Here is a 27,652-nt window from a genome sequence, read left to right on the forward strand (position 1 = left end):
CCCGCATCTGCTGAAGTTTACAAGGAGAATGAACAAGTAAGGAGAGGAAAAGGAGGGGGCAGCCCGCTAATTAGAGTGGCAGAGTTTAATAAGTTTTGTAAAAGGATTAGACACGTGTATGCATATGAGCAGAATCTGCAGAGACAGTCCCTAGGACGGAGATTACAAAGGCTGTCAATCCTCATGCTTCAGGGCAAAAGCTGATTCCCCCCCCCGCTCCCATTTGGGGGTCAGGAATAAATTGCACAGTGTATACAGTATGAAGGTTTTGTGCCAAAGCCTGACGCATCCAACAGCGGCCACTCAGAGACCAGCTACCAGACAGACCATTGGCTTGCTCTTGATTGGCCGTGCTCACCACAAGCTGCTTCCTGGAATCCTACAGCGCGAGTCGAACCATCCCTGTTGGGATGATTTGGTGCCGGCTTTGAAGTGGGTTTACCTTCACCAGCCTGGGGGGCCACAATCTGAGGCAGAGGCTGACCTGGGATTAGAAATGTAGTGTGCACAAAAGAATCCAAGGAAGGTGGGTGAAATATTAGAACAAGCCCATTGAATTATGTTGACAGTTCAGTGGAAAGCTGAATGGCTGGATCTAGCCATCTCACAGTAGTGCCTAGAGGCCCCAGTCAGGATCGAGGCCCCACTGTGCCAGGCGCTGTACGGACACATGGACAGTCCCTCCCTGCAAAGCTCACGAGCTAATTTCAGAGAAGACTCGGTTGTGAGTCCAGTGACCAGGAGAGGAGAAGTTGCGGGGGGGTGGAGGGAAGGGCAAAGGGAATGTGTGGAGTCATTGGGGTTACTCCAGATTTACACAGGCAGAAAAGAAAGTGGAATCCTGCCCTAGGGGATTTACAGTCTGGGTCGGAATTGTACTGAAAAGGCAACAGGCGCGGGGGGGGGGGGGGGAACAATGGTAAGTGAGAGGAGGGGGATGCAGTTCTCTGAGAGGAGGAAGAGGTGAGTGCTGCTTGCACCTGGGAGCTCTGACTGATTCCTTATTCTGGGACTATGAACATTTCTATGGCTAAATTGCAGAGCGGGTGAAGCAACGTCCAGGGGCAGGGCACCCCTGACACACGGGCTCCCTGGGGGAAGTGAGCTTCATGGAGATGAAAGCCAGGAACCCAGAGGAAAGCCCTCCCCGGCCCCCAATAATGCCCAAGCTGCTTGGTCCGTATCTGCACCCATTGAAGCTAAAGGGAGTTTTGCCATTGACATTGGTGCATTCGGGATCAAGCCGATTCCCTGTCCCCAGAGTCAAATCAACGGCTGCTTTTCTCCCTGCAGAATTGATCTGCCTCCATCCCACAAACCTGTCCCACCGCCAAAGAGGAAACAGGAGATGAAAAGCCACTTGACGGCAGAAGACATCCAGGTACCTACCCCAAGCCTAGTGCCCCTGCTTCCTTTGCCAGCATGGGAGACAGGCCTCCAGCCAGAATCCAGGGTTCCAGGCCTCTGGATGCCCAGAGTGCAAGCTCCAGCCAGCCTTTGGGAATGCCCCATGAAGCAGGTTTGGTGGGAGGAGGGCAGTGGTTTCGAATTATCCTCTCTGTCCAGGATCTCAGCACCCTTGGGGACTGCAACCTGCACCCTTCTGGGCATGGACAGGTTCTAGGTCAGGCAGGGTTCTTCTCGGAAGGATCAGTGCAATGGTGAACTCCCATCCTTTGAAGTGTGAGACCAGGAATGGGGCAGAGAGAGAGCTGGAGAGAGGGACTCTGTAGGGGAGGTCTCATGGTGACTCTGTTCACCTTGTCCAATCCCCTGAGACAGGTGCTGCTCCCAGATGGGTGGCAGGAAGGGTGAGAACGGTGCTTGCCCTCTTGACCTGTCTTCCCAACTCCAGGTCGTCCACTTAGACAACATGAAGCAGGAGGAAGAGATCCAGAAGCTCCCACTGCAGACGCCGTACTACGACATGGCAGCCAGCGAGTCCTCTCCATACTCCGACAAGCTGGTAAGGAGGGCGTGGTGCCGGCACTGACCTCACCTGACCTGGCCCTCGCCCCCTGCTTTCTGCACAGAAACTCCCAATAAAGGATTAGGTTACTCCTCCATCCACTGGGGTGGGCTGGGCAGCTTGCTCTCTCCAGCTGTTGGAGGAAAGGAGAGCCCTCTCCTGGACTGAGACATGAGACCACAGTCTCCATGTTCATCCCGTCCTAGGCCTCCTCGCCCCACCACTGCCAACCCTAGCCTAGGACTCTGCCCTTTCCTCTTCTGCTGTGTGACCCCCACCCCCGGCTTTCCATAACTGTGGGTGCCCGGGGCATCCCATGGGCTCCTCTCCAGGACACAACCAGCAGCACACGGGGTGGGAATTAGGACTGAAATGGGTGTGGATGAGTCAAACACCCCCACTCCTTGACCCTCCAGTCCCAAGACAGCTTCCCCCTGGCCAGATCAAAGTCACAGGGTCCCCCACCCGTATACCCTTCCCTGAGATCATACCATCCTGTGGCTGGAAGGGGTGAGGATCTGTCTGTGGATCCTGGTCCATCCTCTCTGACTGGGCCTGCCCTGTGCTGCCTGCCTCTTGGGGTCCCCATATCCCGAGGGAGCTTGAGGCTTGAGGTCCTTAACAGCCTACTAGCAGCAAGAGGGAGAGAATGCAGCTGCAGGCCTACATTTCTTTTTTGAGGCACATTTATTCTGGGGCTCAGGGGCCAACCTGACTGCTAATTGACCTCTGCATTGTTCTCAGCAAAGATTCAGGCCTTTTTGCGGAAGGTGAAAGAGGCAAGTTGTGTAGGGTTACCATTCGTCCGGATTTACCGGGACATGTCCTCCTTTTGTGTGCTAAAAATAGCGTCGGGGGGAATTTGTAAAGCACTCACAATGTCCGGGATTTCCCCACGGCAGAGCAGAGCGAGCGGCTGGGAGGGCTGCAGGGAAGTCCCGGGCTGGACTCAGGAGCAGCTGTAGAGGAGCCGGATCCGCCCTGCATTCTGAGCCGGCAGCTCCCTTGCAGCCCAGTCCGGCAGCACTGTGCAGGGCCAGACCGGGTTTTGTTGTGCAGGGCCAGGGACCGGGTTTTGTTGTGCTGGGGAGCTCAGCCACGTGTCCGGCTCGGCTGCACAGAGCCCAACACTCTGTTCTGAGCAGCAGGGTAAGGAGGTCAGGGGGCAGGAAGGTTCTGGAGGTGGCAGTCAAGAAACGGGGGGGGGCTTTTTGGGGGGGGTGGAGGGGGACAAGGAACGGGGAGTCTTAGGTAGGGGGTGGGGTTCTGGAGGGCAGTTAGGAGCAGGGGTCCCCGGAGGGGGCAGTCAGGGGACAAGGAGCAGGGGGGGAGTGTTTGGGAGTTCTGGGGGGGGGCTGTCAGGTGGCAGGGGTGGGGAGATGGATCGGAGCAGTCAGGGGACAGGGAGCAGAGGGGTTTAGATGGGTTGGGAGTTCTGGGGGGGGGGGCTGTCAGGGGGTAGGGAGTGGTTGGATGGGGCGTGGGAGTCCCAGGGGTCTGTCTGGGGGTGGGGGTGTGGATAAGGGTTGGGGCAGTCAGGGGACAAGAGGCAGGGAGGCTTAGATAGGGAGTGGAGTCCTGGGGGGCAGTTAGGGGCAGGGGTCCCAGGAGGGGGCAGTCAGGGGACAAGGAACGGGGGGAGGGTTGGGGGTTCTGGGGGGGCGGGAAGTGGGAGGGGCAGGGGCGGGGCTAGGGCGGGGCTCCTCCCGTCCTCTTTTTTTCTTGCTGAAATATGGTAACCCTAAAGTTGTGAATCTGCATTGGAAAGGGAGGAGGATGGAGGCAGGTGGTGCTAGGATCTATTCTAGAGTAGGGTTCTGGATTTTCAGCAAGTCATCGGGGCCTGTAACCAGCCGGTGCACCCTGCTAGGTCCTCTCCTTCCGCAGCCAGTCCCATGAGAGACTGTTAAGCTGGAGGAGAGGCTGCCATGAAGTGACCCTGAGAGAGCAGAATGTACGCAGAGGAGGAGCTTGGGAAATGAATTATCTGCAGGGCAGAGCTTGCTGGAGTTTGACTTTAAATTGAGGACACTTCTTTAAAACCCTGTGTTTTGTGTGGATTCGTTCAGCTTGAAACAAGGAGATGCTAATGCAAGGCAGCGGCAGCAGGGGGACTAGGGGTCAGGGAGCCAGGGAGGGAATTTAGCAGACGTGTAGGGAAGGCTGATGCAGATCTAGAATAGGTTAGCTAGCGATGCATGGTAGCTGGCCGCCTTCCTGCAGGGGGTGACTCAGTGGGTTACGCGTCAGCTTTGGTACAGCTAGACTCCCTGGAACTGCAGGTTTCGATCCCTGCAGTGTTGACCCACCTTTGCTCCTCCGAGGGTGATAAATTAGGTATCAGGCATAGGGGAATCTCTTCAGTGAGACTTTGTCACGGGCCTGACTGCTCAGAATGGATAAAGGGCAGTTTTCATCAGCAGAGGGTTTTGCCCTGGCATCCTTGGCCAAAAGTCCTTCTTGTGCAATGCACTGTGCTCTGCTTGCTGCTGTCCACCCCAGAGGTGGCTGCATTCCACCAGTGCTCTCTATATATGAAGTGCTTTGGGATGAAAAGTGCAGAGTAAAGGACTCACAATAATGTGCAAGGATTGGTGGATGCAGGGAGCAGGATTTCCCCCTCATGTTGCTTTTCTACCAGTGTGACTCTAGTGAGAATCTCCAGAATAAGGGCAAGGACAATCAGACGCAATCACCTTCATCCGGAGAAATGTCAACCAGCAAGACAATAAGAGCAGCTGTGATTAAAAAACTAACACTAAAGACCAAACTCTGCTCTCGGTTCCACTGGTGTGATCCCGGGGACTTCACTGCAGCTGCAGGGGGCATATAGCCCTAAGGGAAAAAATTCTCTGCTGAGACCTGCAGGGAGGGATGACCAATTTCCTGGTCTCCCCAATTGGTTGCCAATTCCGGGTGTGTTTTTCGGGGAGAGCAGGACCCCAGAGCCAAGCTGTGCTCTGAGGATGGGATCTGAGAGCAGAATCTCCCCCATAATTACAGGGAAGGAGTTAGCTCGCCTTGGTAAATAACAAGAGGTTGGTTAATTAAAGAAAGCCATCAGTGGCCAAGCTAGTGATGGGAAGATGGGCCCAGCTGGTGGCCATGTGGTAACCATGGGAACTGGGTTTGGTAATCCAGCTCAGAGCAGACACCTGTCCCAAAAACTCACCACCATGTGGAGCACTGAGGCTGGGACGGGTCATGGAAACCAAACTTCCCTTCTCCCCCAGAGGGGGGTCCCTCCAGGGCAGGACAAAGGCCTGTAGGGGGGCAGCGTGTGGGAAGCATCCCCCAACCCTGCTGCTCTGCTGGACTCTCCTTGCAGAAGTCAGAGGGCTCTGGTCGGTGGGGTTCCAGTTGGGCCCCTTTCAGTGGCAGGAAATTCACATTAGCGGGGAGGGGAATTGGCAAACTGGCCTGAATTTCTAGGATCTTTTCCTAGTGCTCAAGTGTGGTAGTCTGGAGACCCTTGCTGAGAGCTGTATCTCCCCCCTTGCCCACCCAGCCCCACATCATGCTATGGGGCGGGCAGGGGGGACGAGCACTCAGCGCCTGAAACTCCTGACACCTGCCCCTTTCCTCCTGCCTCTGCCTCACCTCCGACAGGCCAAACAGAAGGGCGGGGCCACGGAGCCCCTGCTCCAAGGTTTCGCTGTGACCAGCCAGTGGGAAGAGTTCCCTACCTCAGGTCAGTGGAGTGACTCCACTAGCACTGGGGCTAAACTTGAACCATCTGGGTGTGACACCACAGGTCCAAAGCCATGGAGGCCCCCCAGTGAATAGCTAGTGGCCTCCAGATGCTTGGGTCCCATGGGCGACGCTGAGTGGCCCATGGGACCCAGTCTCCTGCAATGACCGATGCCTGAGGCCAGCCCTGAGCAGCCCACCCAGAGCTGGGCTCATGCAGTCCTGAACCCGGTTCTGTTCAGGCACCACAATCCCCCACCCGCCCGGTCCATTCCCAGGCACACGGGACCCCTCCCCTGCCATATGCTGACTCACCCGCGGGCTGCTTGCTATGCACTATCAATAGGTAATGCTGGTCGGAATAATGTTGAGGAAAATCTCTGTTTGGAATCAGACAAAGCAGGAACTGGGTCTCTCACTGCCCCGCCCGGGGCCTTGACCCCCCTCCCTGCCCCCCAAACACACAGAGAAAAAGTTCACAAGGTTTTGGCTTTGTTCCTGCCTCCCCTCCCACCCCTGTTGGCTCTCTCAACACACCCTAGAGATCATCCCCACCTCCGCGGCCCCAGGCTGCCCGTTTTCCCACTGTTGGTAACACCCCTTTGGCTCGCTGCCTGCGGGGAGGCAGGGGTGCTGCTCCCAGTCGGCTCCATTCCATCCCTGCTAATCTCCATGCCCTTTGAGCAGGCAGAAGGAGAATGGAGGCTGCTGAAATGTCAGCGGGAGGAGTGTGCTCGTTTCCTGCCAGGCCTGTAGGGACCTGCCAAGGGCTCTGGGGTGTATACATAGTGCACGCTGGCTGCGGTACGGCGATGGGGACAGGTGTGCATCGTGCTGCACGTCCATGCTCTGGGAAGGGCCCAAGTCTTACCCCCTCCTTCCCACGGGCCCCTCTGCGGGAATCGTTAGTCGCTGCATAAACCCATAGCGACGGCCTCCTGCCCATGTTACAGCACCCAGCCTATTGCAAGCTCTGCTGGCCTTCGCAAACCCTTTCCAGACCCACGGTCTGGTCTATGGCCTGGTCACCACTAGCTCCCACAACCATCCTGCCAGCAGCCCTCCCTGCTGGTGGGAGCGGCTTGCTGGGCGGCCGGAGCGGTTTGGCTACAGGGAAGCATCAACATCATCAGCTTGTTCAGGCTCAACTGGGCACAGTGCTCTGTGCTGCACAGTGTGATCTCGTCAGCTGGGAGACCGGGGGCAGGGGCATGAGATTTAATGCTGGCAAAGCGATCCGAAGAGGAGGGGTGCTGCAGGAGAGCAGCCCTCGCGACAATGGGGGCGTCAGAGCCGGGGGGGTTGCAAACAGGTGTTAGCAATCCCTCTGCCCTTCCCATATTGCTAATGGGAGGAGGAGCCGGAGTTCATCCCAGCTCGGTGGGAGGAGGATGGCGGGCTAGGGGGAGGGCTTGGCATGGAAAAGGCTGAGGAGTGCTGCTTTAGCGCTAGACGAGGGCGCGAGATAGCTGGTAAGGAAGGTCAGACTAAGCCAGGACTTGGATGGGAGACCTCTAAGGACCAGCTGTGGAGGTTGCAGGAGATTGTCTTGGCACCAAGGCTCTGGCATGCTGCTCTGGGGAGCCATGCTGCTGGACATGAGGGGGGAAGCTATGGTAGATCCCTTTTCACATCAAGAGTGGTCAGGTCAGTGCCTCGGCCAGTTCCGGGGTGGCGAATTCCATCTGCCCCCTAAATTCCCCTGTGGTTTTACTTGGGCTCTTCCTGCCCTACTCTGATTTTCAGCGTGTTCCACCCCAGAAGCGGCTGCATGCTGAAGCATTTCCTGCGTATAGATAGTTTGTAACTGGCTTTGGGACCCCCTCGGAGGGGAAAGTGCTGGAGAAATGCAGGATGTTCCTGTTCTGCCTGGCGCTTTGTCTGCTTAGAGACGGATGGGGGAAGGGATTGGAGAGCCAGCCACGCTGCGTTTAGCTGGGGCGGGTTCTTTATACGTTAAATGAATTGTGTGATGTCTCGTAATTTGGGATAAAGTAGATTCATCGCAGGGATGCATGAAAACTGCTGCCTCAGGGTGATGATTTCACAGAGTTGGAGAGAAAGAGAGTCGGAGAGGGATTAGAGAGACGGGGAGGGCGGGAGGAAGAGAGAGCTGAGAGAGAATGGGTGAAAAAAGGAAGAGAAGGATAGAGAGAAGGGGAAAGAGAGTAGGATGGAGGGAGAGGAAGAGAGCAAAATCAGCCTTGAGAGCTGAGCCCATCACGGTGGCCAACAACAGCCGCAGAACCCCTAAATTCCCATGATCATGTCTCACTGCTCACCCCAGCCCCCTCCTTCTCCCCAGGGCCCCTTCTGCCTTCCTGACTCCAGCAAGAGGAGCAGTCCCGTCCTCGCCAATGCCCCAGGCCGCACAGACACCTCCACCTTCACATACCTGCCAGGTGTGCAGAGGGACAGGCAGGTTCGGCTGCTCCTTGATTAGCTGGGTGTTTCCCTAGGGGGGTGTCAGTGCTTCCTACACCCCAAGAGGAGAACATTTTAGCTTCACTCCACACTGTCTCCTCATCCCACCCCCGGCCGCATGGGTGAAATGTCCCTCCCCACTTTTCCTTTGGGGGAGGTTATTTGTGGCGTTCACAGCAGTGAGAGGCTGGTGTCTCTAGGACTCGGCGCAGGCCTAGGGCAGGCTCATGTAGCCAAGTCTATGGGCCCCCCACGAACACTGCAGCACCCTGTGCGGACAGGCAGGTACCAAATGACCCTGCCATCAGCTTCCCCTGCCTCTCCCAGTGAAGGTCGGGGCTCAGAAGTTGGGGGTATGCACGTCCGGTAAGCATTCCCCCTCCGAGCTCTGCACTAGGCCGGTGCCCACGGGCTCAGCTATTTTCTCTTCCAGGGATCACAGGCCAGAGAAAGGTGCAGGGTCTGGAAGGCTGCCGGGCTGGTGCTGTGTCTGTTTTCACTGTACCATTGTGTGTGTGATGTGTGCAGGAGGGAGTATGTTTGTGCACATAACTGTGAGAAGCCGGCACCAGATCCCTGGATCTAAATACACCCCCATTCTGCAGATTTCAACATCCGGATCTGGCTCCAAAACTTGCAGCGCCAGCCCCTCTCTAGTGTGTGTTCATGAATGTGATTGGGTCTGCCAGTGTGGGTGAGGCCTGGCCAGAGAGTATATGCATGCACAAGAATGTGTGTGTAAATGTCGGTGTCGTGTGTGTGCCAAGGGGTGCATACGTGTGAGCATAGGTGCTGTGTTGGATGGGGATGTGTACGTGAGCCCACGGCAGGGTGGGTGGGAGTGTGCGTGTGGAAGCTCAGGTGTGAGGCGTGTGTGGGAGGAGTTTGCAGGTGTAGAGGGAAAGCGTTCATTGGTCCAGGCAGCCGTGTCATTCGTTTGGTTGACAGGGAATTACTGGGGTGTCGGCATTAGATCTTGTGTACAAGGCACATTATTGCTATTGCAATCCATTTTTGTTCTAAACAAGCAGCAGGGAGCAGGCGTGAGCCAGTGAGTGGCAGAGACGCAAGAGACTCTGGAAAGACACAGACCCCCACCCCCAGAGCCCAGCTGTGCTGGCTATGGGGCAGCAATGCGGACAATGGAAGAATGGGTCCCTTGTGACTTGGGTCTCACCTCTCCAGGACTAGAGAAAGGGTCCAAGATGCAAAGGCTGGGGCCAGATCACGGTCCTTCGGGTCTGGGTTTTGGATCGGGACCAGCATTATCCAGAATTGAACTGAAGAAGTTCAGTAAACTCTTCTTTCCCAGCCCCCTGGCCCCTACACACTCTCTCCACATGCCCTCTCAGTCCCGGTCAGTGAGATTTCATTGGCACTACACGTTACACACGTGTCTGCAGCATGTAATGAAGACGCAGACCATTCAGGTCTCTGTCAGACAGAAGGGCTTGATTCCACTGTTGCCACATACACCAACCCCCCATGTCATGCACACACATACACCACTACTCTGTGCACCTACAGCCACACAAGCCCTGTACTTCCATACGCTGTGCATGCACTTACACACATTTGTGAACTCCTGGCTGAATGCTGGGTTTTCTGTTGCTAGCGCGTCAGCAATCCCTCTCCCAGTGTGCAGCACAGAATGCACCTTGATGGCTGTTGGTTCCCCTCCCAAGACCAGCCTATCTGGGCACCCGTGGGGAATTGATACGGGAAGAACCACCGTTGTTTGCTTTTCATTTCCCACCACCCCGGTGGGTGGAGGGGTTCTGCCCCCCAGAGTTATAGCAAGATAGATGATACAGCAAGACAGTCAGAGACGATGACTCAACCAATCACCCTGTGCAGCAACAGGCATTTAAAACGGCTTATCACAGAGCCATAAACCTCCGGAAATGGCCCTGCCACAGCTGGTAAATGGCTGAGAACTGTTCAGAAGCAGACCGGGGAACGTTCTCAAATTAAACACCTTTTACCTAATTTGCACGGGATGCAGTAGCTCATGGAGGGGAAGTGAGAAGAGGCTTCCATGTCTGGAAGCGTCCCGCCTGCCCTCCGGTGAGCCGTAGCAAACACACTTCTTGTTTGGTGAACACAGGCACCTTGTGTGGGTGGGATCAGAGGCTGCCCCTGAAATGCTGTCTATAGAGGGTGTTTGTGGTGCTCCTTAGAGCTGGGAGTCAGGAGAGCTGCATTCTATTCCCAGCTCTGGCACTGATTCTGTGTGAGAGCTTGGGCTGTGCCTCAGTTTCCCCACTCTAAAACAAACCTCCCAGGAGGTTCACTCGTGACTGTTCGTTGAGGCACTTGGAGGTCCCCGGAGGGAAGCCTGCAGAGGAGGCCAGGTATGTATCATGCTGTCCAGGCAAGATTGCTGAACACCTACAGATGGGCTGGGTACTTCGCAGACACATCACAGAGGTGTTCCCTGTCCCAAGAACTAGCAATCTAGCTAGAGCTCTAGCAAGGAGGAGGAATAGGGGCAAGGACGGACCCCCACCCAACCCCAGTGTCCTCCATAGGGGAAGGGTGTTTTCTTGCCCTTTGGGCACCAAGCTGTGGCTTTGAGAGCTCCATGTGTGATATATCACTTGTACTGGGTAGCACAACCAGAGTGTCTCAAAAGTGCTCTAGGGATATAATGCCCTGTGGATATCACAAGGGATCTGACCACCACTATTCCCACCCACTCGCACCTGCATCTGTTTTCCTGGGGCCTAAAATACAAGCATTACCCCTGATTCTGGGTTACGTTCCCCCCGTCGCCCCCTGCAGACCCTCTGCAGGGAGAGTTCTGGCTCCTGGAGGGGGCACGGAACTGGGCAGCACTGCCATTACATGGGAGCTGAATCCAGTTCACCCTCCCAGGGGGAGAAAGTCTGGCCCCATTGAAGTCAAGGGGAGCTTTGCCATTGACTTCAATGGGGTCAGGATTTCAGCCCCCATTTCCCAAAGATGGAGCCGTCTGTAGGGGGGAGTAGCTGCTGGAAGTGGGGATGCATCCTCCGTTCAGCCAGGGTGGAGGAGACGCTGGCGGGTGATGTCTGTTCAGACAGGTTAAGTGCCCAGCTCGGCTAACGAATGGGGAGAAATGCCATTTGGATCCTGGCTTTGTTCAGGGATTTTAGTTATAACGATTGTTCATTTTTCCCCTTTCTTATCTTTTCTCCCCCTTTCACTGTTCTCGTCTTTCTTCTCCTCCCTCTCACACCCTCCCCCTTTCTTTTAACACCTCTGTCTCTTTTGCCCTTTCTCATACCTCTTGGCATGACCCCCCCCTTCCCATGCCACCCCCGTCCCCTCTTTGCACTCTGTCATGCTCTCTCTCTCTCTCTCTCTCTCTCTCTCTCTGTCTCCTCCCCTTCACTCCTCCCGGCTATCCCCTCTGTGTTTTCACACCTCACTGCTCTCTCATCTCCAGAATTCGGGCACCAAGGACTGTCATGTCCACTATGCAGAGCTGGACACATCCGCTCTGGCCTCGTCACCCAGCCCCCGGAGCTCCATCCAAGCTGGCGGAGACCTAGTCGAGTATGCAACCATCCAGCCTAACTTACGCTAGCGCATGCCACTCTAGGCCTTTCCCCTAAGATTCTGGCCTCAAGGTACACAAACGCACTCTCCTTTCTGTGCTCCTGGTGAAATCTGTGCTCCCCCCACCTCCTGTCACTTCCCTCCCTCGTGGAATGGTTCCCGTTGCATACTAACCTCCCCCCACACCCGTGTCTCCATGGTGCTGCATGCTCCCTCCGGTCCTCGCGGGGCCTGGCCAGAGAGAACCGAAAGCAAGAACGCTGTCGCCTCGCCTCTCCTGCATGCGGCCTGCAGCAGCATGACGCTCCCGTCCTTTCGCTTCGTGCTGTGTGGAGAGGTTGGGGGCAGGGTGGGATGGATAATGTTTGTTTCTGGTTGGTTTTCCCCTGTCAAGCTGACCTAGTTTGAAGTGAGCAGTGGGGGTGGGAATGGAGGGGGGTGTGGGTCGTGGTTTGGGTTTGCGGTTGGAGTCGCCTGGGTAGCCCAAAGCGAAGATGTGCAGAAGAGGAAGCCGAATGCCCAGGGACCTGTTGAGAGAAGTTTTTCAAGAGCTACCCCCAGGGGCAGCTCCCTGGGTCTGTGCAGAGGAGCATGCGATACAAGGCTAGGTGGGTCAGAGGAACTCTAGTTCCACAGTGCAGAGGGAGAGGGGAAGGAACCAGCAAGAGTGAATGAGAAACTACTGGAGAAAACGAGTCATGAGACGTGTGGGGGAGAGAGGCTTGGGGACTGTAAGGATTAGTGCCCTAGAAATGCTGGGCTAGCAAGCTAGATGAAAGAGAGAGAGTGGGTCAGGGCAGGTAGCTTGGCTGGGAGAGGGAAGTGCTCTTGCCAAGGGGCACCCATCTGAGAAGCCAGGGCCTGGCTCTTTCTCCGCACTGGAGGAAGCTGGGTCAGGCAGATGATGGCCACCTGCTCCGCGTGGCCAGGAAGCCAGCCCCGCTCTGCGACAATGCTCAGCTCCGCGGGGCATGGGAGAAGAGAGTGCTCCTGCTGATTCTCAGCCGGGACATTCGCCAAGTGGAAACGCCCCCAGGCAGGGGGTTGGAAGAGGAAGAGTGTTGTTCTTGTGTAATGGCCTGCCCTCCCCTCTCCGCCCATGGCCTCCCGCAGCCAGGGGGTGAGAAAATCCACTCACCATGGCCACCGCTGCTCGCCCACTGCCCATCGCTCCCATGTTTGTGTGTCGGAGAAAGTTGGTCTATAAGAGTGAGTGTGTGTGTGTGTGTGTGTTTGTGTAAGAGAGAGAGAATGAGTTTGTGTATGTGTGAACGACAGTGTGTGTGTGTGTGTTTCTGTAAGAGAGAGAGAATGAGTTTGTGTATGTGTGAACGACAGAGTGTGTGTGTGTGTGTGTGTGGAGATGCCCTCCCCACCCTGCAGCCAATCCACCATTTCTAGTCTCTGCACCTCGCCCAGGTGTGTGAGTTTATATTATCAATAACCTTTGGCCCTGGCTCACAAGGAGTGGTTTATCCTGTAATATAACACGTCTCTGCTCTTCTTTAACCGGCCCGGGCGAGACACCGTGTCATTCTACCATCCAGCCCCTTGTCAATAGTTCACAAGCTGCATCTCTGCTCCTTAATTACTTTTTTCTCCGCTTCGTCTATGTCACAAACTCCCCTCAACTGCAGTCTCTGATGCCAGGGACCATGTCTGGGCCCAGAGAAGAGGGTGCCCTCTAGAGATTGTGGGCATCCCCAGCCAAAAACCCCAGCTCCAAACACCCCACACGCTTTGGGGGCATTTAAAAGATGGAGCCTAATTTAGGTGGCTCAGGGCCATCTCCAAACTCCCGTGATACCGTAGGAACTTCCCGCTAACAGTCAAACAAAAGAGCTTCCCAGGACCCCATCCAAAGGGCTCTAGTGGCTGCATGGATGTTTGACGCTAGGACACGGGCATGGGGAGTTGCAGAGCACGATACCTAGGGCCAGGGTCATCCTGGGTGCAGCCATGCCAATGCAATGGAATTACACCGGGGCTTGACTTGAGAGTCAATTCCTCCAACTTCTCGGCTGCAGAGCTCTTTATGGCTGTGCTTTGGGGTTTTCTTTGCAGAACGAGGCTTGGGGAATTTCTGGGGGTGAGGAAGATGCCCTGGTTTCCATTAGAAAGGCCCAGCTCCAATGGACCCTCAGCCAGCTGGATTGCACAAGGAATGCTTTTCCTTGGCTGGGAAGGCTCAAGGGCTAGACATTGAGCTCCGATCTGGAATTGGAGCGCCATCCGACGAGCGCTAAGGCCCAGGAGGGTCCAACGTTTCAATTCAGCCATTAGACAGAGGAGCCTGAGACAGGATGTTTGGACTCCCTCACTGTCCAGATCCCTCGTCCCAGCTCTGCCCTGCCTCTCATCGTGAGCAGAGGGGCAGAACTTGGCCAACCATGGTTTGGATTTGCAGAACCCCAAAGCAGTGTTGTTTGGATCTAGGTCCCATTACATCTAGCTTAGTTCAGGAAACGGTCCTGGTCATCTCCAGCTGATGGTGACAATTTGAGGCAGGCAGTGGGGGAGGATGAGTCCCCAGGATTTCTCAGGTCTCCTTCACCTTTATCCCCATCCCTGGTGGGTCACTCCATCTTTCCAGACAGCAGAGAAATCTGGAGACCACCAACTCCATGACTGGGACAAGCAGATCAAGAGCAATAGGGGGCACTTCCCCTTCCTTTCCTCCTCACAACTGCTGGAGGACTGAGCCCTGCTGGCCAGGGGGCCTCAGAACCTGAACCCCACCCCAAAAAATCACCGCACTCTTCAGCCTGGAGCAGTGGGGTTAGTGGGTGGTGTGGGCAAAGCCAGCTTGGCCGTGTAATGGCCGGAGCCATAGGAAGAGCTGGGAGGCAGCTGATAAATTAGCTAATTGGACCCATATAATAATGAGCTATTATCCATGTGGCTCGTTCAGGGCTGTGTGTGGCACAGATAACTCTTCGATATGCAAATGCCACTGACTGACGGGGAAGAGATGGGGAGCTGCTGGCAGGGAGGACTGAGACAGCCTGGCATACTTGGCATCTAAGGCAAAGCTGCCAGGATAGCCAGTATCAAGGGATAGAGCAGCTAGGGAAGGTAACAAGGTGACCACAGGGTCCGCCTCAGGCAGACGGTAGGGCAGCGAGGGCAGCTCACTGGAAGGGGCAAAGGGGCTGGGGCTGTGACGGCACAGAAGTGGAGCAGCTTGGACAGCTGGCATAGAGGGGCAGGGAAGCTAACTGCACGGGGCTTTGGGGAGGAGAACCGCTAAGAACTACAGGCCCCATTATTGGGATCCTTTATCACAGGGGGAGAGAGCAGCTGTGACTGGCCAAAGCGACTGTCCATGTCCCACCAGGGATCTTGGGAATGGAGTGAACTTAACCCCCCCGCAGCTGCCCACCCTTGACTCCCTGGGCCCGAGGCCCAGCCGTGACTCTCCGCCTCCTGCTACCTTCAGCAGGATGGGAGCCTGGCTTAGAGCGTGGTCTAGCTGTGCCTCGGGTAACACCCCCTTCTTGGGCAGCCTCCACTTGCCGGCCCGCTTCCTCCCTGCTGTGTGGGGTCAGGGGGCCCCCTAGCAACCGTGGGCCTCAGTGAGCCCCAGGGAGGTGCATCCATCTCCCATTCTCCTGACTCAGTCCCTACAGCGGCCAGGGCGGCCCTGTCGTCACAGCCCTGCAGGGAAGGGACAGGCCTGCTCTGCGGCGGGCACCCCTTGGCACTCAGCCTTGGCCGACGGAGCCTTTCAACCTTGCCAAACAGCTCGGAGACCGTTTACCAGGGGAAGGATGCCCCCGTGCCCCTCCTACCTGTGTGTCTCAGGTGACTGCCGCTTCCCCCTGCCCCTTCCTTCGCTGTGGCACCATTCAAAGGGGACAAGCTCAGGCCCCGGGAGGAGATGGAAAGTCCCAGCCTCCGAGCAGAAGGACCATGTCTCTGAGGCCCAAGGCAGCCAGGGAAGGGAGTGGGCTGCTGGTCTGAGCAACTGAAGGGCACAGGCAGAGGCAGGGGGTGAGGCAGGGTCTGCCTGAGGGAAGCAAAGTGACAGCCCTGGTACTGCTTTAAATTTCCCTCCTCCTGCTGCAGCGAGGGAATGCACTGAACCCAGGCCCCCGGTATTGGTGGATGGAGCACACCCCATGGGCACTCGAAGGCTTTGAGACTCTAGTGGGGACTGCCTGGGGGGTGAGAAGGCACGAGAGGGCAGGAGCGGGGGGCGGGGGTAAGGGGAGGGGATGCACCCGGGGAAGGGGAAGAAGGTGGGGCAGGGTGAAGGACGTTAAGGAAGGGAAGTAGCTTTACAAAGGTCTGCTGGAAAATGCTACAAGGATTCAGACCCATTCCAGCCCTGGTATGTCTCAGCCACCAGGCTGGTCCCCTGCTCCTGTCACTGCAGAACAGGACAGTCTGGGTCCCGCCAGAGACGAGCTTTTGGAGGGTGAGTCCCTGTGGGGAGAGGACAGTCTGGGGTAAGGGCATCCCAGGGACAGGAGCACCTGGAGTGAGAGTCCCCATGAGGAGGGGACACTCTGGGGTGAGGGTCTCTGCAGAGGCTGGAGTGACTGTGTGAGTGAGTCGGATGGGTCTGGTCTGCCTGCCACCCTCCCGTAGACCCCCTTGGTTCCCTGTGCTGGAAGGAGCCCTGTAGAGCCCCACAGTAGCTGGTAGGTAAGTGTCTGCCACTGGCCTTGCCCAGAGCGGACGGTAACCTCTCTCTCTTGCGGTGTCTCGCCCGTGTCCTGCATGCAGAATGAGGATCAAGGTCTTCGTAGACGTAACGAGCGAGAGCGGACAGTAAGTTTCTGGGTGTTTTTTTTTTTTTATCCTGTTGGTTCCGCTGTCAGTTTAGCGCAGGCGGGCGGTGCTGAGTCGTCAGCCACATATGCTGGGTGCCTCTATCCAACGGACAGGGAGAGCATGGGTCACGGCACAGCCAGCCATCCCACACAAATCAGGCCAACCTAGCCCTCCCCTCGGGGCAAGGTGGAGCGCCGATCCATGGGTCATTCACCTCGGCCTACCCACTGAGATGGAGAAGGAGGCCGATTAGTGCCACTGGAGCAATGGGCTTGTGACCACCCACCCTCTGGGCTGAGACCAGCCAACTCATCTCATGCAGGGCACCAGACAGCCTTCCCTACCAACCCAGGCTGGGTTCTAGACAGCCGGCCGGAAGGCTTCGTGTCCCAGCCCAGGCCCCTCAGCTACCATTACTGGGATGGAAGGTGGACTGGGCCTCTTGAATCCAGCCCTGCCCTGGTGCTGTAGGGATAGATTGGGTCCCAGCAGGTTATACAGCACCCACCCAGGCTGACAAGCAGAGGGCTCCACCGCCCGGGATTTCTTAGGGGCTGGCACCAACAGGCAACAGAGACGTTGCCTTTAATCAGAACCAGCCTCCCTCTCTGTGATACGTTCCCCGCTGGGCCGTTGGTAGTGGCAGAGATCTGGGCATGATATGCTCTAGGCTGGCCCAGGAATATTGCATGTCTCTCCCCCTTTAAGGTGCCCCACCCCGTATCCCTCTCCCATGTGCCCCACATTGGGTCCTGCGTTCCCTCCTTGTGGTGCGCCACCCCAGACCCTGCTTCCCTCCGACACACTCGGCACTGTCACTGGCACACTGCACATCGTGTGAGCTCACCAGGATCCCTTGACCCCCTGGGCTTCACATCTCTGACGTGCTCCTCACCAGGCTGGGGTTCACACTTTGACACAGACCCCCATGGAGACGTGAGTCTCGGCCCCCTCAGGTCACCTCCAGGTAGAGCCATGTCTTTGTGCCAGGCGGCTGGCCTGAGTGTATTCCTCCCTGCTGGCTCCTAGATCCCACAGTGGCATGCCCTGTGGGACATGGCATCTCATTCCAGCATGCCCTTTGTCAGCCATTCCTACAGCACCTGATCCAAACCTATTCTTCCTACAGGCTCGAGAGCCCTATTGGAGGCGCAGGCGAGATCCATGCTGCATAATCCAGGGGGGCCAAACCCATCCCTGGCGAAATGAGCAGAGCTGAATTTCCACCCTCTGATACTATCCACCCTTTGCAGCTTCCGAAAGGCAGCTGCAGGCTAAGCATAATTTCCCCTTCATGAGGGGCTGGCAGGCAGAGGGGAAACAAGCGAGAGATTCCACTGTGGACCCCTGCCCTCCTTCCCCTCTGCTCCCACCCCGAGCTCCTAACTCTGACCCCCCCACACACACACACAGCCTCGCACGTTATAGTTAGACTGAGCAGGGAGCCCAGGAAAAGGTGAGAGGTTTGAAAGCAGAGATCTACCCACCCTTTATCCCCTCCTTTCGCAAAGGATTCTTGCGCTGCAACGGGAGGCTGTTCTCGGAGCTATAAAGAAGGGGAGCGTTCTCTAATCCATCTTGGGAGGTCTTGCCTTTTCTTCCCGGGGTGGGGGATTTTCTTGCCAGCGCAAGGACAGTAATCCGCCAAATCCAAATTTGGAAAGCCTCCTGGTTTCTCTGAAGGAAAAATAAAGCCGGTCATATGGTGCTTTGAAAGTGTAATCTCACCGCAGCAAAATCTCCCCACTCAGACACAGCGTGGGCTGGGGTTCACTTTTGATGCTTTTATTAAAAAAAAAAAATCTTCACATTGAGAATTTCCCGTCTCGTCCCTGTTATGTGGACGGCTCAGATCACGAGACAGATTCCAAGACCCCAACGTGACAGGAGGAAATGAAACCAGGAGGCAGACTCCCAGGCCTGCTGTCCAAGTACCAGCAGACCCAGAGACAGGCCAGAACCAGAACCTCAGATGTGAACCCCTTCATGGTTAAAGGGGTTGGATTTGAATCCACAAATCCAGGCTGCATCCAAGAGCAGTAGAAGCCAGTTTTCCAGTTCCATTTTAATAATACCTAGCTTTGATGGTGCTTTTCATCCATAGATCTCAAAGTGCTCTACCAATTACATTATTCCTATTTTACAGGTGGGGAAACTGAGGAATGGAGAGGCACAGTAACTTGCCCTAGGTCACCCAGCAGGCCAGTGGCAGAGTTAGGAATAGACCCTCCTGGGTCTCCTGAGTCCTCGCCCACTGCACTAGCCACTACTGCTGTTTCGATGCATCCAAATGGATCATGATACTTCAGCACCAGCAACCCCCGAACCCCTGCCCCTATTCGGCGCAGGCCTTTCATTTCCATCCCCGAATTCCCTGCGCTCTGCATCCTTTGGGGCTCAGAAATGATGAACACCAGAAATCCAGACTCTCAGCAGTGACAGTGACCTTGGGCAAGTGACTTAGGGCTAGATTTTTGAAGGTAATTAGTTGCCTAACTCCCACTGCAATCTGGGCCTCATTCCCCACCTTTCGAGTGGGGTTAATAGCCCTGCTCTGACGCCCAATCCATTAGGGCATGTGAGGCAGTCAGATACTGCAGCAATGGGGCCAGATGAATAGCTATGCTAGACTTAGGGCTGGTCTACACTGAAAACTGACATTGGCCTAGCTTTGTCGCTCAGGGGTGTGAAAAATCCACATGCACACCCCAAGACGGAGCTATGCTGACCCCCCTGGTGTAGACAGTGCTCGGTGAAGGGAAGAATTCTTCTATCCACCTAGCTACCACCTCTTGGGGAGGTGGATTACCTACACGGACGGGAGAACCCCTCCATCTCTGTACCGAGGGGCTACCCTGGAGCGCTCCGGCAGTAGAACTGCTGCTGTAGCATTTCAAATGGAGACCAAGCCTCGGCAAGGAATCCTGCAGCGCTGAGCTTCCAGCGTGAATAATTTGTGTGCTCCTCATTGAGGGGCTTGGCCCCTCCGAACCAAACCTCAGATCCACCCTCTGGGTCTGGATCCAAGAGCCCAAAGAGAATCAATTGCTCATGAGAACCCAGTTCTCCTGGTCCCAGCCCCTCTCCCTGCTCCTTGCAGCTATTACTCACTATATACCCGGTGTGGTGAGCAATCAAGGAGCTCTGTGATAGATAAGGTGTCAAACGAGCAGCAGTGCTGTGAGAATTAGCTAAAGTCTGTGCAGCACTTTGAAGATGAAAAGGGCTCTAAAAGTGCTGAGGAGTCCGTTTATAAACACAGTGGGGAAACTGATGCAAGACGCCAGTATTTTGGCAACTGCTTGAGTCTAATATCTGTTTCCCAGTGCTCTGGGGATTGCCCAACCGGTCAGTAATTCCCATTGGTAAGGATGCAACGTGGTGTGTATCGCTAGCATCCCTTGCTAGTGACTGGTCCCCTAGAGGATAATCACCTCTTCCTGCTATTGGTTAGTAGAGTTGCTGCTTCAGTTTCAGTAGTCTGTAGATCCTGGGGTTCAAATCCCGTTTGTGGCTTGTGAGGATATTGTTAGAAAAGTAGACTTGAACTCTAGCTAACCTCACATGGTCCAGAGTAGCTGCCTCTAAAGGGAAAACAACTAGTATGCTAACAAAGGATATTTATTGCATCTGTCCCTTCCTCTAGCCATGGCTGGCCCAATAGAGGATAATAGCCTATGGCTAATGCAGCTATTCCATTAGCTCAAATAGTAGTTAGCCGTGTAGAAGGTCCTGTGTTCGAATCCCACTGCAGGGGAGTGATAATGTTTTGGGTACGGCCAGATGGCACAGAGCCCTCTCCAGATATTCCCCACTTGTAATTCTGTCTTTCCTGCTTCTGATTTTCATGGAAATGAAGTTAACCAAACCTCAAGATCTTGGCCAATATCTTTCCCCCTCCCATCCCCTCCTTCACCCGGGTTAGAATTCATTCCTGGCAAGGGATGAACAGATTTATTGGTGATTACCAGGTCACAAGGGAAAAACAATTCACAGCACTAATAACTATGCTTAAGGAGTGACTTTCAGATGTGAGAAGAGCTCCGGGGGGGGGGGGGGGGGGGGGGGAGGAGGGGAGAGATGATGGAACTAGAGTGACTGAGAAACTGAATTAGAACATGTTAATCAAACAAAGGCAGTTTAATACTAATCTGCCGGGCTGTTTGAAATGGATGGCTTTTTGACACCCTACTTAATCAGTTTCTTTAAAATGATTTAAAATAAATATCCCAGCTAACATAAGCGTTCTATGGAATTGCATCAGAGGTGAAGGCGGGGAGAGCACACACAAGAGGTGGGGGGAAAATTCGTGTAGCAGCTAAATTTAATTAGCCATAATTTCATTTCAAACTTTGTTGGAGGTAAATAAGGTTGCAGAAATGTCACAGAGGGACAAGGGAGAGATTCGCAGGGCACTGGCTGTCAGAGCTGTTAATAAACACAGGATGTGTGCAATCCCCTTCCCTCCTGCTACTTGAAAGTGAGCAAAGTGGCGAGCAGTCTTGGCTTCTGAATTCCCAGGCTTAAGGAAGGTGTGAGGGCCCAGGGAATGCTTTTTTCTCCCCTAAGCTCCAAAATCTGGTCTACATTGCTGTGGTCACACAGTGCTACCAAGGCAGGATGGCAGTGTTCTTGCACCCACCTTGCTCAGGTGGAAAAGCGGCCACAAGGTGGCTGATCGTCTGTTGCCCTGTGCCTTGGGTGATCACCTACACCTGTGCACAGTGCACTGGTGCAACAGCACACAATGCTGCCTCAGTGCCTATGCCACCACGTGCAATGCACGGCTCAGCCTGGGAGTGCCTTACACCAGGATAAATGGCAATGCAAGCTGCAGGGCAATGGCAAATTGGGCCCAATGAGCTTGGCAGTGGAGGAGCAAGCCCTGTAATTGGCCATCTCTTGCAGCCCTATTGGGTATTGGTATTTCTAGTGATGGGCAATAGGCAGCACATTTCAATCTGCAGTGGGAAGCCCCCAGTTTTCATGGGTCCTTGAGGGGTTGATTTAGGCCCAGCTCCATGGTTTTCCAATGGTCTTTGCAGCAGATCCATAAAGATTTCTCACTATAACTCAGGGCCCTAGCCCTGGGGTATGTCTCAGGATCCCTGCTCTGGGCTACATCATAATAGCTTTGCTGTCATTGTACTAGCCACTTGGGTGTCCGTGGACTAGCCAATTACTGAGGCCTCAGCATTGGCCTCTCAGCATGGTTCAGGGTCCCTAAATCAGACCCTCATTGTTCCTTGGGATCCTTCCCCAGGTTATCAGCATTTTGGGGTGTATCCCCATCAGCTCCCCTGTGTTTCTCCGGGTGCAATGCTCAGCTGTGTTGTGTTCCAGTGTCTTCCTGCATCTCTAGCTCAACTCCATCCACCACCAAGCCATAAGACCCAGTTAAGGAAACACGTTTCTAATGTCTCTGTGCTGTGTGAGGATAAGAAACTCCTTTGCACTATGCCTGTCACCCCGCATGCTAATGAATCCCTTTGTAGGCCCAGTTCTGACATACCCATTTGCACCCTACTCCGGCACAAACACCTGTGCCACACGGGATGCACAACTCCGGCTGGGATTAATATTATAGACCTCCTTGCCCATAGTTCCAGGGTTGTGCCCGCCACGGCACACCTGCTCACGCACTGGGTGGTGGCGTCCCTTGCTACAAACATCCCCAGTCTGGTAAGGTGGGCAAACCCTGACCACTTCTTGGCCGGGAAGGGGTTAAAATCCTTGCTCAGATAGGGATTTCTGCCTCTGCAAGCGGATTGGCTCAGCTGGCAGGCATGGAAGCAAGTGCCTTCCAGGTGAGGCTTATCAAGGGTTCTCAGCAGCAAGTGCAGGGACTGATTAATGACCCTGGCTCTAAAGAGGGAGGAGGAAAGGCCTCTCTCCCCTTTACATGGTGGGAGGTGGATAGGTTGGGTTCAGAGTCTTGAGTAGTTAGAGGTAGGCAGGGAGCTAGCTTGAGATAGGAGCATGTTCTGTAGAAGCAGAAGAATTGCTTATCTGATCAGCAATAGTTCTCCCCTGGTAGCTGCTCTCAGTCCCTGCTGTGTGATTGCTTGAGATGTGTGTGCTAACAGCATCCTTTATGCAGGGACCTACTGCACTCCTGTGTTTGCCCTTGTGGTATGGATACTGAGCCCTGGGCTGGGTGTGACTGTTCCTGTCCTGTAGGCCTGGGCTTTGGGTTCCAGGCTTTTAATATTTACTGACACCGCCACAGAAAGGGCACCGAAACAGCTGTGTGGCTGACTGCCAGACCACGTGGGGCTTCAGGGGGCCCACTGAAGCTCAGGGGGACTTTGTGTGGCAAACCTTAATGGACTTGTAGCAATTAAGGCTTGATTATGATCCTATCCATCTCCTGCCTAACACAGGATCATTCCCTACAGCGCCTTCCCTGGTGCTTTAAATGTCTCAAGCAACAGGGTTCCTCCCCTTCTCCTGGGGACACCATTGCACAGGCTGACTGGTTTTCCTGATGTTCAGCATAATCTTCCATCCCTTAATTGCAACCCATTACTCCCAGAAGCTGCCCACCCCTTTCCTGCCACTCCCTGGCCCCTGAAATTGCTTGGAGAACATGCAGCTCTCCAGGTTGTTTGCTGCCTCGCACATTAGTTCAGCTTTGTAGAGCCATCAATAAATCATTAACGACATTTTGTTTTCTGGATATATATTATTTTTTTAAAGCAGCCTGGTGAAATATTTATCCGGGAGCTGGCAGAGAGAGGGCTGAGAGGTTCTTTCTGTTCCTTCAGGCTTTTCTTCTTGAGGATCCAAATCCTAGCACTGAATGGCGCCATTTTGGGGATTTCCACCCTGTGGCAAGGGATGGGGCCAAGACAAAGTTGCATTTCAGCCAGGCCAAAAGCAAAGCCCATGCATAAAAAATGATTGCAGGCTGCTCTCTTCCTGGAGAGGAGAATGTTCCTTTAATCTACGATGCTGCATTGTTTCATGGGAGTGTTGTGTTCTGGTTGCCATGGGTTATAGATGCTACTGGTTCACCAGACAGGCAGAGGATTGTCCAAAAGTTAATTCAGGATGCTTGAAAACCCGAAGGATCACAATTGGCAGGCTGGCCTGGGTTGCTTCCTTGACCCCCTCCTGCCCGTAGCAGCTCAGCATAAAACAAGGTGGAAAAACCATTGGAGATAATCAGCCAATAGTGTAGGCAGCATTGATCTCTCTTCCCCTCTCCTTACCTTGTCCTGATTTGCCCTGCCTAAACTGAGGTGAACTGGGGAAAAGGGAGGAGGATGAGCCAGAGTTTGCATGAATGGGTGTGTGATGTGCATGCTCCTTGGCTACGGCCAGTGAACGGCTCCCTGTCTGGTGCTGCCGATAACTGCATCCATTTTGCAACAGTTTTAAAAGAACATAGGCCAGGGTGCTCAATATTTGATCAGCCTTTGTAGTATCAGAACCACGCAGGGACCCTCCCCCAGCAGATAATGCTCTGTTGTAGTCCAAACCTCAATAGAATGGAGAACAATGAATTTGGATAAAAGAGGCTTCAGGGAAGTAAAGGGCTCGACTCTATATCTAATTTATGTTGTAGTAGCACCGGGGGCCCCAATCAAGGAGCAGGGCCCCATTGCACTAAGCACTGGACCCATAAGACAACCCCTGCCCCCATGAGGATGTGGAACAACAGAGATTTGGATGGGTCAAGATTTGAGGGTGTTATTTTTAAATGCAGGGCGGTGTCTCTGAGAGAAAGCAAGCCCTCGTTTTTGGTGTGTGACACATCAAAGCTGGCCCACTCACTCCTTTGAATGCCTTTCAGCAAATCAGTTAGCCAGGAAGAACACCATCCCGAGGGAGCTAGCCCTTGGATGGAAAACCAAAGCAGGAGTAGGGCCTCTTGAGCCCCAAATGTAGCGGATAAGCCAGTCTTTGCCTAATAGGAAAAAGAGCTGTCAGGTGTCCTTTTAAATGTACTGAGACCAAAGAACAGGAAGCAGGAGCTGAAGGCAATTGACGTACCCACATCGTTGTAATGGTGCCTGGGATGCAGAGAGATGTCCCCACTAGATGCTTCACCAAGATCAGCTTGCAGAGTTTCAAAACAATAGAGAAATGTGTGGGCAGGAAGGAATCATTCCAATCCACTGCCAGCCCCAAGGGAGGGCGTGTGAAGACTTTGCATTTCCCTGGGGCACTGAACAGGCTGGTTCTGTCACACACACACACACACACACACACACACACACACAGAGGAGGGAGCTGAGCATTAGCGGATGTTCTTTCCAATCATCCCTTTTGTTTCGCAGAAAACCCAGCAAAGAAAGATCTTGGTGATTTTGCACTAGAACAAGTGACATTTGATTGTCATTTGTTATTAACAACTGGGCAAAGCAATCACAACAAAAACTCAAGCACCTTGGAATTCAAAGCGTTTGCATTTTGTTCAGGGCTTGCAGAAAAGAACCAGATTTCTCAAAATATCTGAGCAGCACTGCATTCTTCTCCCTTCCTCCCTCCCTCTGCCCCGGGAAGAAATGGACCATTTTATGGAGGAAAGATTGGGTCTGTTTTCCCACCTTGAAAGAAATGGTCTTGTGTCCGAGCCAAATCCACGATATTTTTCCAAATTGGACATTTCAGTTCTCAACACTGTAGCCCCAACCCTGCAAACCTGACATACACAATTAGTGTTACTCACGTGAGTAGTCCCAGTGATTTCAATGGAACTGCTCCAGTGCATAAAGTTAAGCACGTGCATAAGGATATGCAGGTTTATTTGGACAATAAACCATTTCACTCTCCAAGGCCTGATCCTGCAAACACACTTTACAAAGGAACATAGACATAACCAGACTGGATTAGATTCCAGGTCCATCTAGTGCAGTATCCAGTCTCTGACAGTAACTAGCACCAGATGCACCAGAGGAAGGTGTATAAGAATCCTGTATTAGGTAGATCTGAGACAATCTGTCCCGCACACGAGGGCTTCTCTTAAATCCTTATAGGAGTAGATTGATTTAAGCTCTGAAGCATGAGATCTAATATTGGTCCCAAAATGTTTGTTAGCATTTAACTGTTTTAATTCTGGCTATTCTTGTTGTCCGTATAAATGTACGCTCCTTTTTTCAGTGTTGCTAAGCTCAAGACCTCAATGACATCCAGTGGCAGGGTGTGTCAGTCTGATTATGCACTGCATGAAAAAGGAGTCCCTTTGATCCGTTTTGAATTTTGCCACCTTTTAATTTCATTGACCGTCCCTGGTTTTTGTGTCATGAGACAGGGAGGACAGAAGCTCCCCATCTCCCTTCTCTACACCTGTCTCTATTATCTATGCTTTTATCATGCCCCTTCTTATGCGTTTCCTTCCTAAGGTAAATATTACACATGTGAATCATCCCATTGAAACTCACCTGTGTAAAATTAAGCCCTTGGGAAAGGATTTGCAGGATTGGGAACAAAGTATGCAAATTTTCATGGGGAAAATGGGCATATTTGGGGGTGAGGCAGAAATTTCTCAGTGCCAAAATGGCCCAGGATGAAATGTGAAGTTTGTTTTTTGCAAAAAAAACCCAACAGAGCTCCATTATTTTCCCTGCCGCTATTCATTATTTGAGGGTATCTCACCGGGAGTTAGATAGCACTGCCTGTTACTGCATTTTAGCTGCATGATTCTATTCACTGACTTTGTGTCTTCTCCCAGAACTTTGGAAAGTGTCACTCAGAGATACCGGATGCGAGTGATCACCTGACCTGCTGTTGCTCACCTGAAGATCAATATCTGGAGAAAATACCCCGTGTCTATAACCCCTTATCATACCTCCCAGAAGATCTGTATCCTAACCGTGCTGATGTCTCCTTTTGCTGCCCGCCACCAGGTTCCCGGGCACCATACATCTGTCCTAAGGAACAGTATGTTTAAAACAACAGCACACAGTCAAGCAAAAGCAAAGAAGCCAATTCTTCACATCTCCTGACCTTTCACGTATTAACCAAGGCCTTTGATTTCTCCCCAGCCACTGAGAATTTTTGTTTGGGTTTTCCTGTTTTTAAATTTTGGTGCAATTGTAATTGACATGATTAGGTTAAGTATCCGCCTGCTCATTAGTGCTCAAGGGAACTCTCTACCTTCTTCTATGTGTCATACACTGACGTTTTCCCCTTGTTTGCATCTTTTTTTTTTTTCTAATTTTGGCCCCATCACTTTCCAGTAGCGAGCTGGCTATGTGCATGCGCGTGTGTGTCAGTGGACGGCTGAGTGGGTGCACCACTGCCCTCTGTTGGATGGAATGTTCCACACCCACTCAAGTGTCTGTGTTCCCTAGTGTCAATTTTTACACCATTTACACAAGAGGATCCTGGAGCGGATTACTTCACAAACCTTGTTACACCGTGTCTAAAATTCCCAACTCTACTTTACTTCCAAACAAAATGATCTCTGTACTACTTTGAAACTTCCCAGCCAGGGCCCGGGTCTGCGTCTGCAACTCTCTTGTTTGAAAATACCGTTTGGGACCGGGAGCCCTGTTCAAAGAGCCAAACGGTAAAGATTTCTGAACCAAATGTAATGATGTGACATTTGCAATGAAAGAGGCTCAGAACCAGCCCCAGAGCAGAAGAGATTTTTTTTTTTTGCCCCGCTCCCAACTTCTTGCATTGACTCTTCCCAACCCAGAGGGTGTGGGAACTGAATTTGGGCACAGGAAAGACAATGGATTCTGGAACATCTTCCTAGAACTTTCTATCATATAACCTGAAACCAAAAGAAAAATAAATCTCTAATTAGGAAAAATATGTAGATATACACACCATCATTTTCTTTTCCAAAAGTCTAAAGCTCACCCCAGGTCCGTCTGTGCACCTGTTGATTGGAATTTTAAAGTGAACTCAGGCAGAATACAGAAAACAAATCAGAATTTCAGGTAATCTTCTTGCTCTTAATGAAGGATAAAAGCCAACACAGAATCTGGCCTTTTAACTTTTTTTAAATCGTCTTAGTTTTGGACTGTGAATTTTTTGATATTTGGAGTGTGTGCGTGTGTATGTATATGAAAGTGTAAGTTCCTGCAACCACCAAGTGTTTTAAATAAGAGAATTCATCTCCACGTCACCTCCTTGTTCACTTGTATTAGAAAAAAAGAAAAGAAGAAGAAGAGGAACAAGAGGAAAAAAAGTCTTGGAGAATAGTTGGCTTCAGGGATATTTCTAACCTTTTCCACCCAGGTACAGCATGGGAGAGACAAAGAATGGACAGTTATGCACAAGGGGACG

General features: G+C 53.3%; 1 protein-coding gene across 5 annotated transcripts in view; it reads left to right on the forward strand.

The window, feature by feature from the left end:
* NECTIN1 (nectin cell adhesion molecule 1) overlaps positions 1 to 27,085 on the forward strand; it is a 154,438-nt gene extending 127,353 nt beyond the window's left edge. For 2 of the 5 annotated variants that reach the window (XM_034754671.1, XM_034754670.1), the window contains exons 7-9: positions 1,294 to 1,381; positions 1,856 to 1,966; positions 26,085 to 27,085. In XM_034754671.1, the coding sequence (XP_034610562.1) occupies positions 1,294 to 1,381; positions 1,856 to 1,966; positions 26,085 to 26,303 (418 nt within the window). In that variant the 3' untranslated portion in view covers positions 26,304 to 27,085. Of the gene's footprint in view, positions 1 to 1,293; positions 1,382 to 1,855; positions 1,967 to 7,964; positions 11,698 to 16,357; positions 16,403 to 26,084 lie in introns of those variants that run through there. The other 3 variants (XR_004643663.1, XM_034754673.1, XM_034754675.1) reach the window with 3 other exon arrangements.
* The last annotated feature ends 567 nt before the right edge of the window (positions 27,086 to 27,652 follow it).

The sequence above is a fragment of the Trachemys scripta genome, chromosome 21 (assembly GCF_013100865.1).
Source record: "Trachemys scripta elegans isolate TJP31775 chromosome 21, CAS_Tse_1.0, whole genome shotgun sequence".
NCBI lineage: Eukaryota > Metazoa > Chordata > Testudines > Emydidae > Trachemys > Trachemys scripta.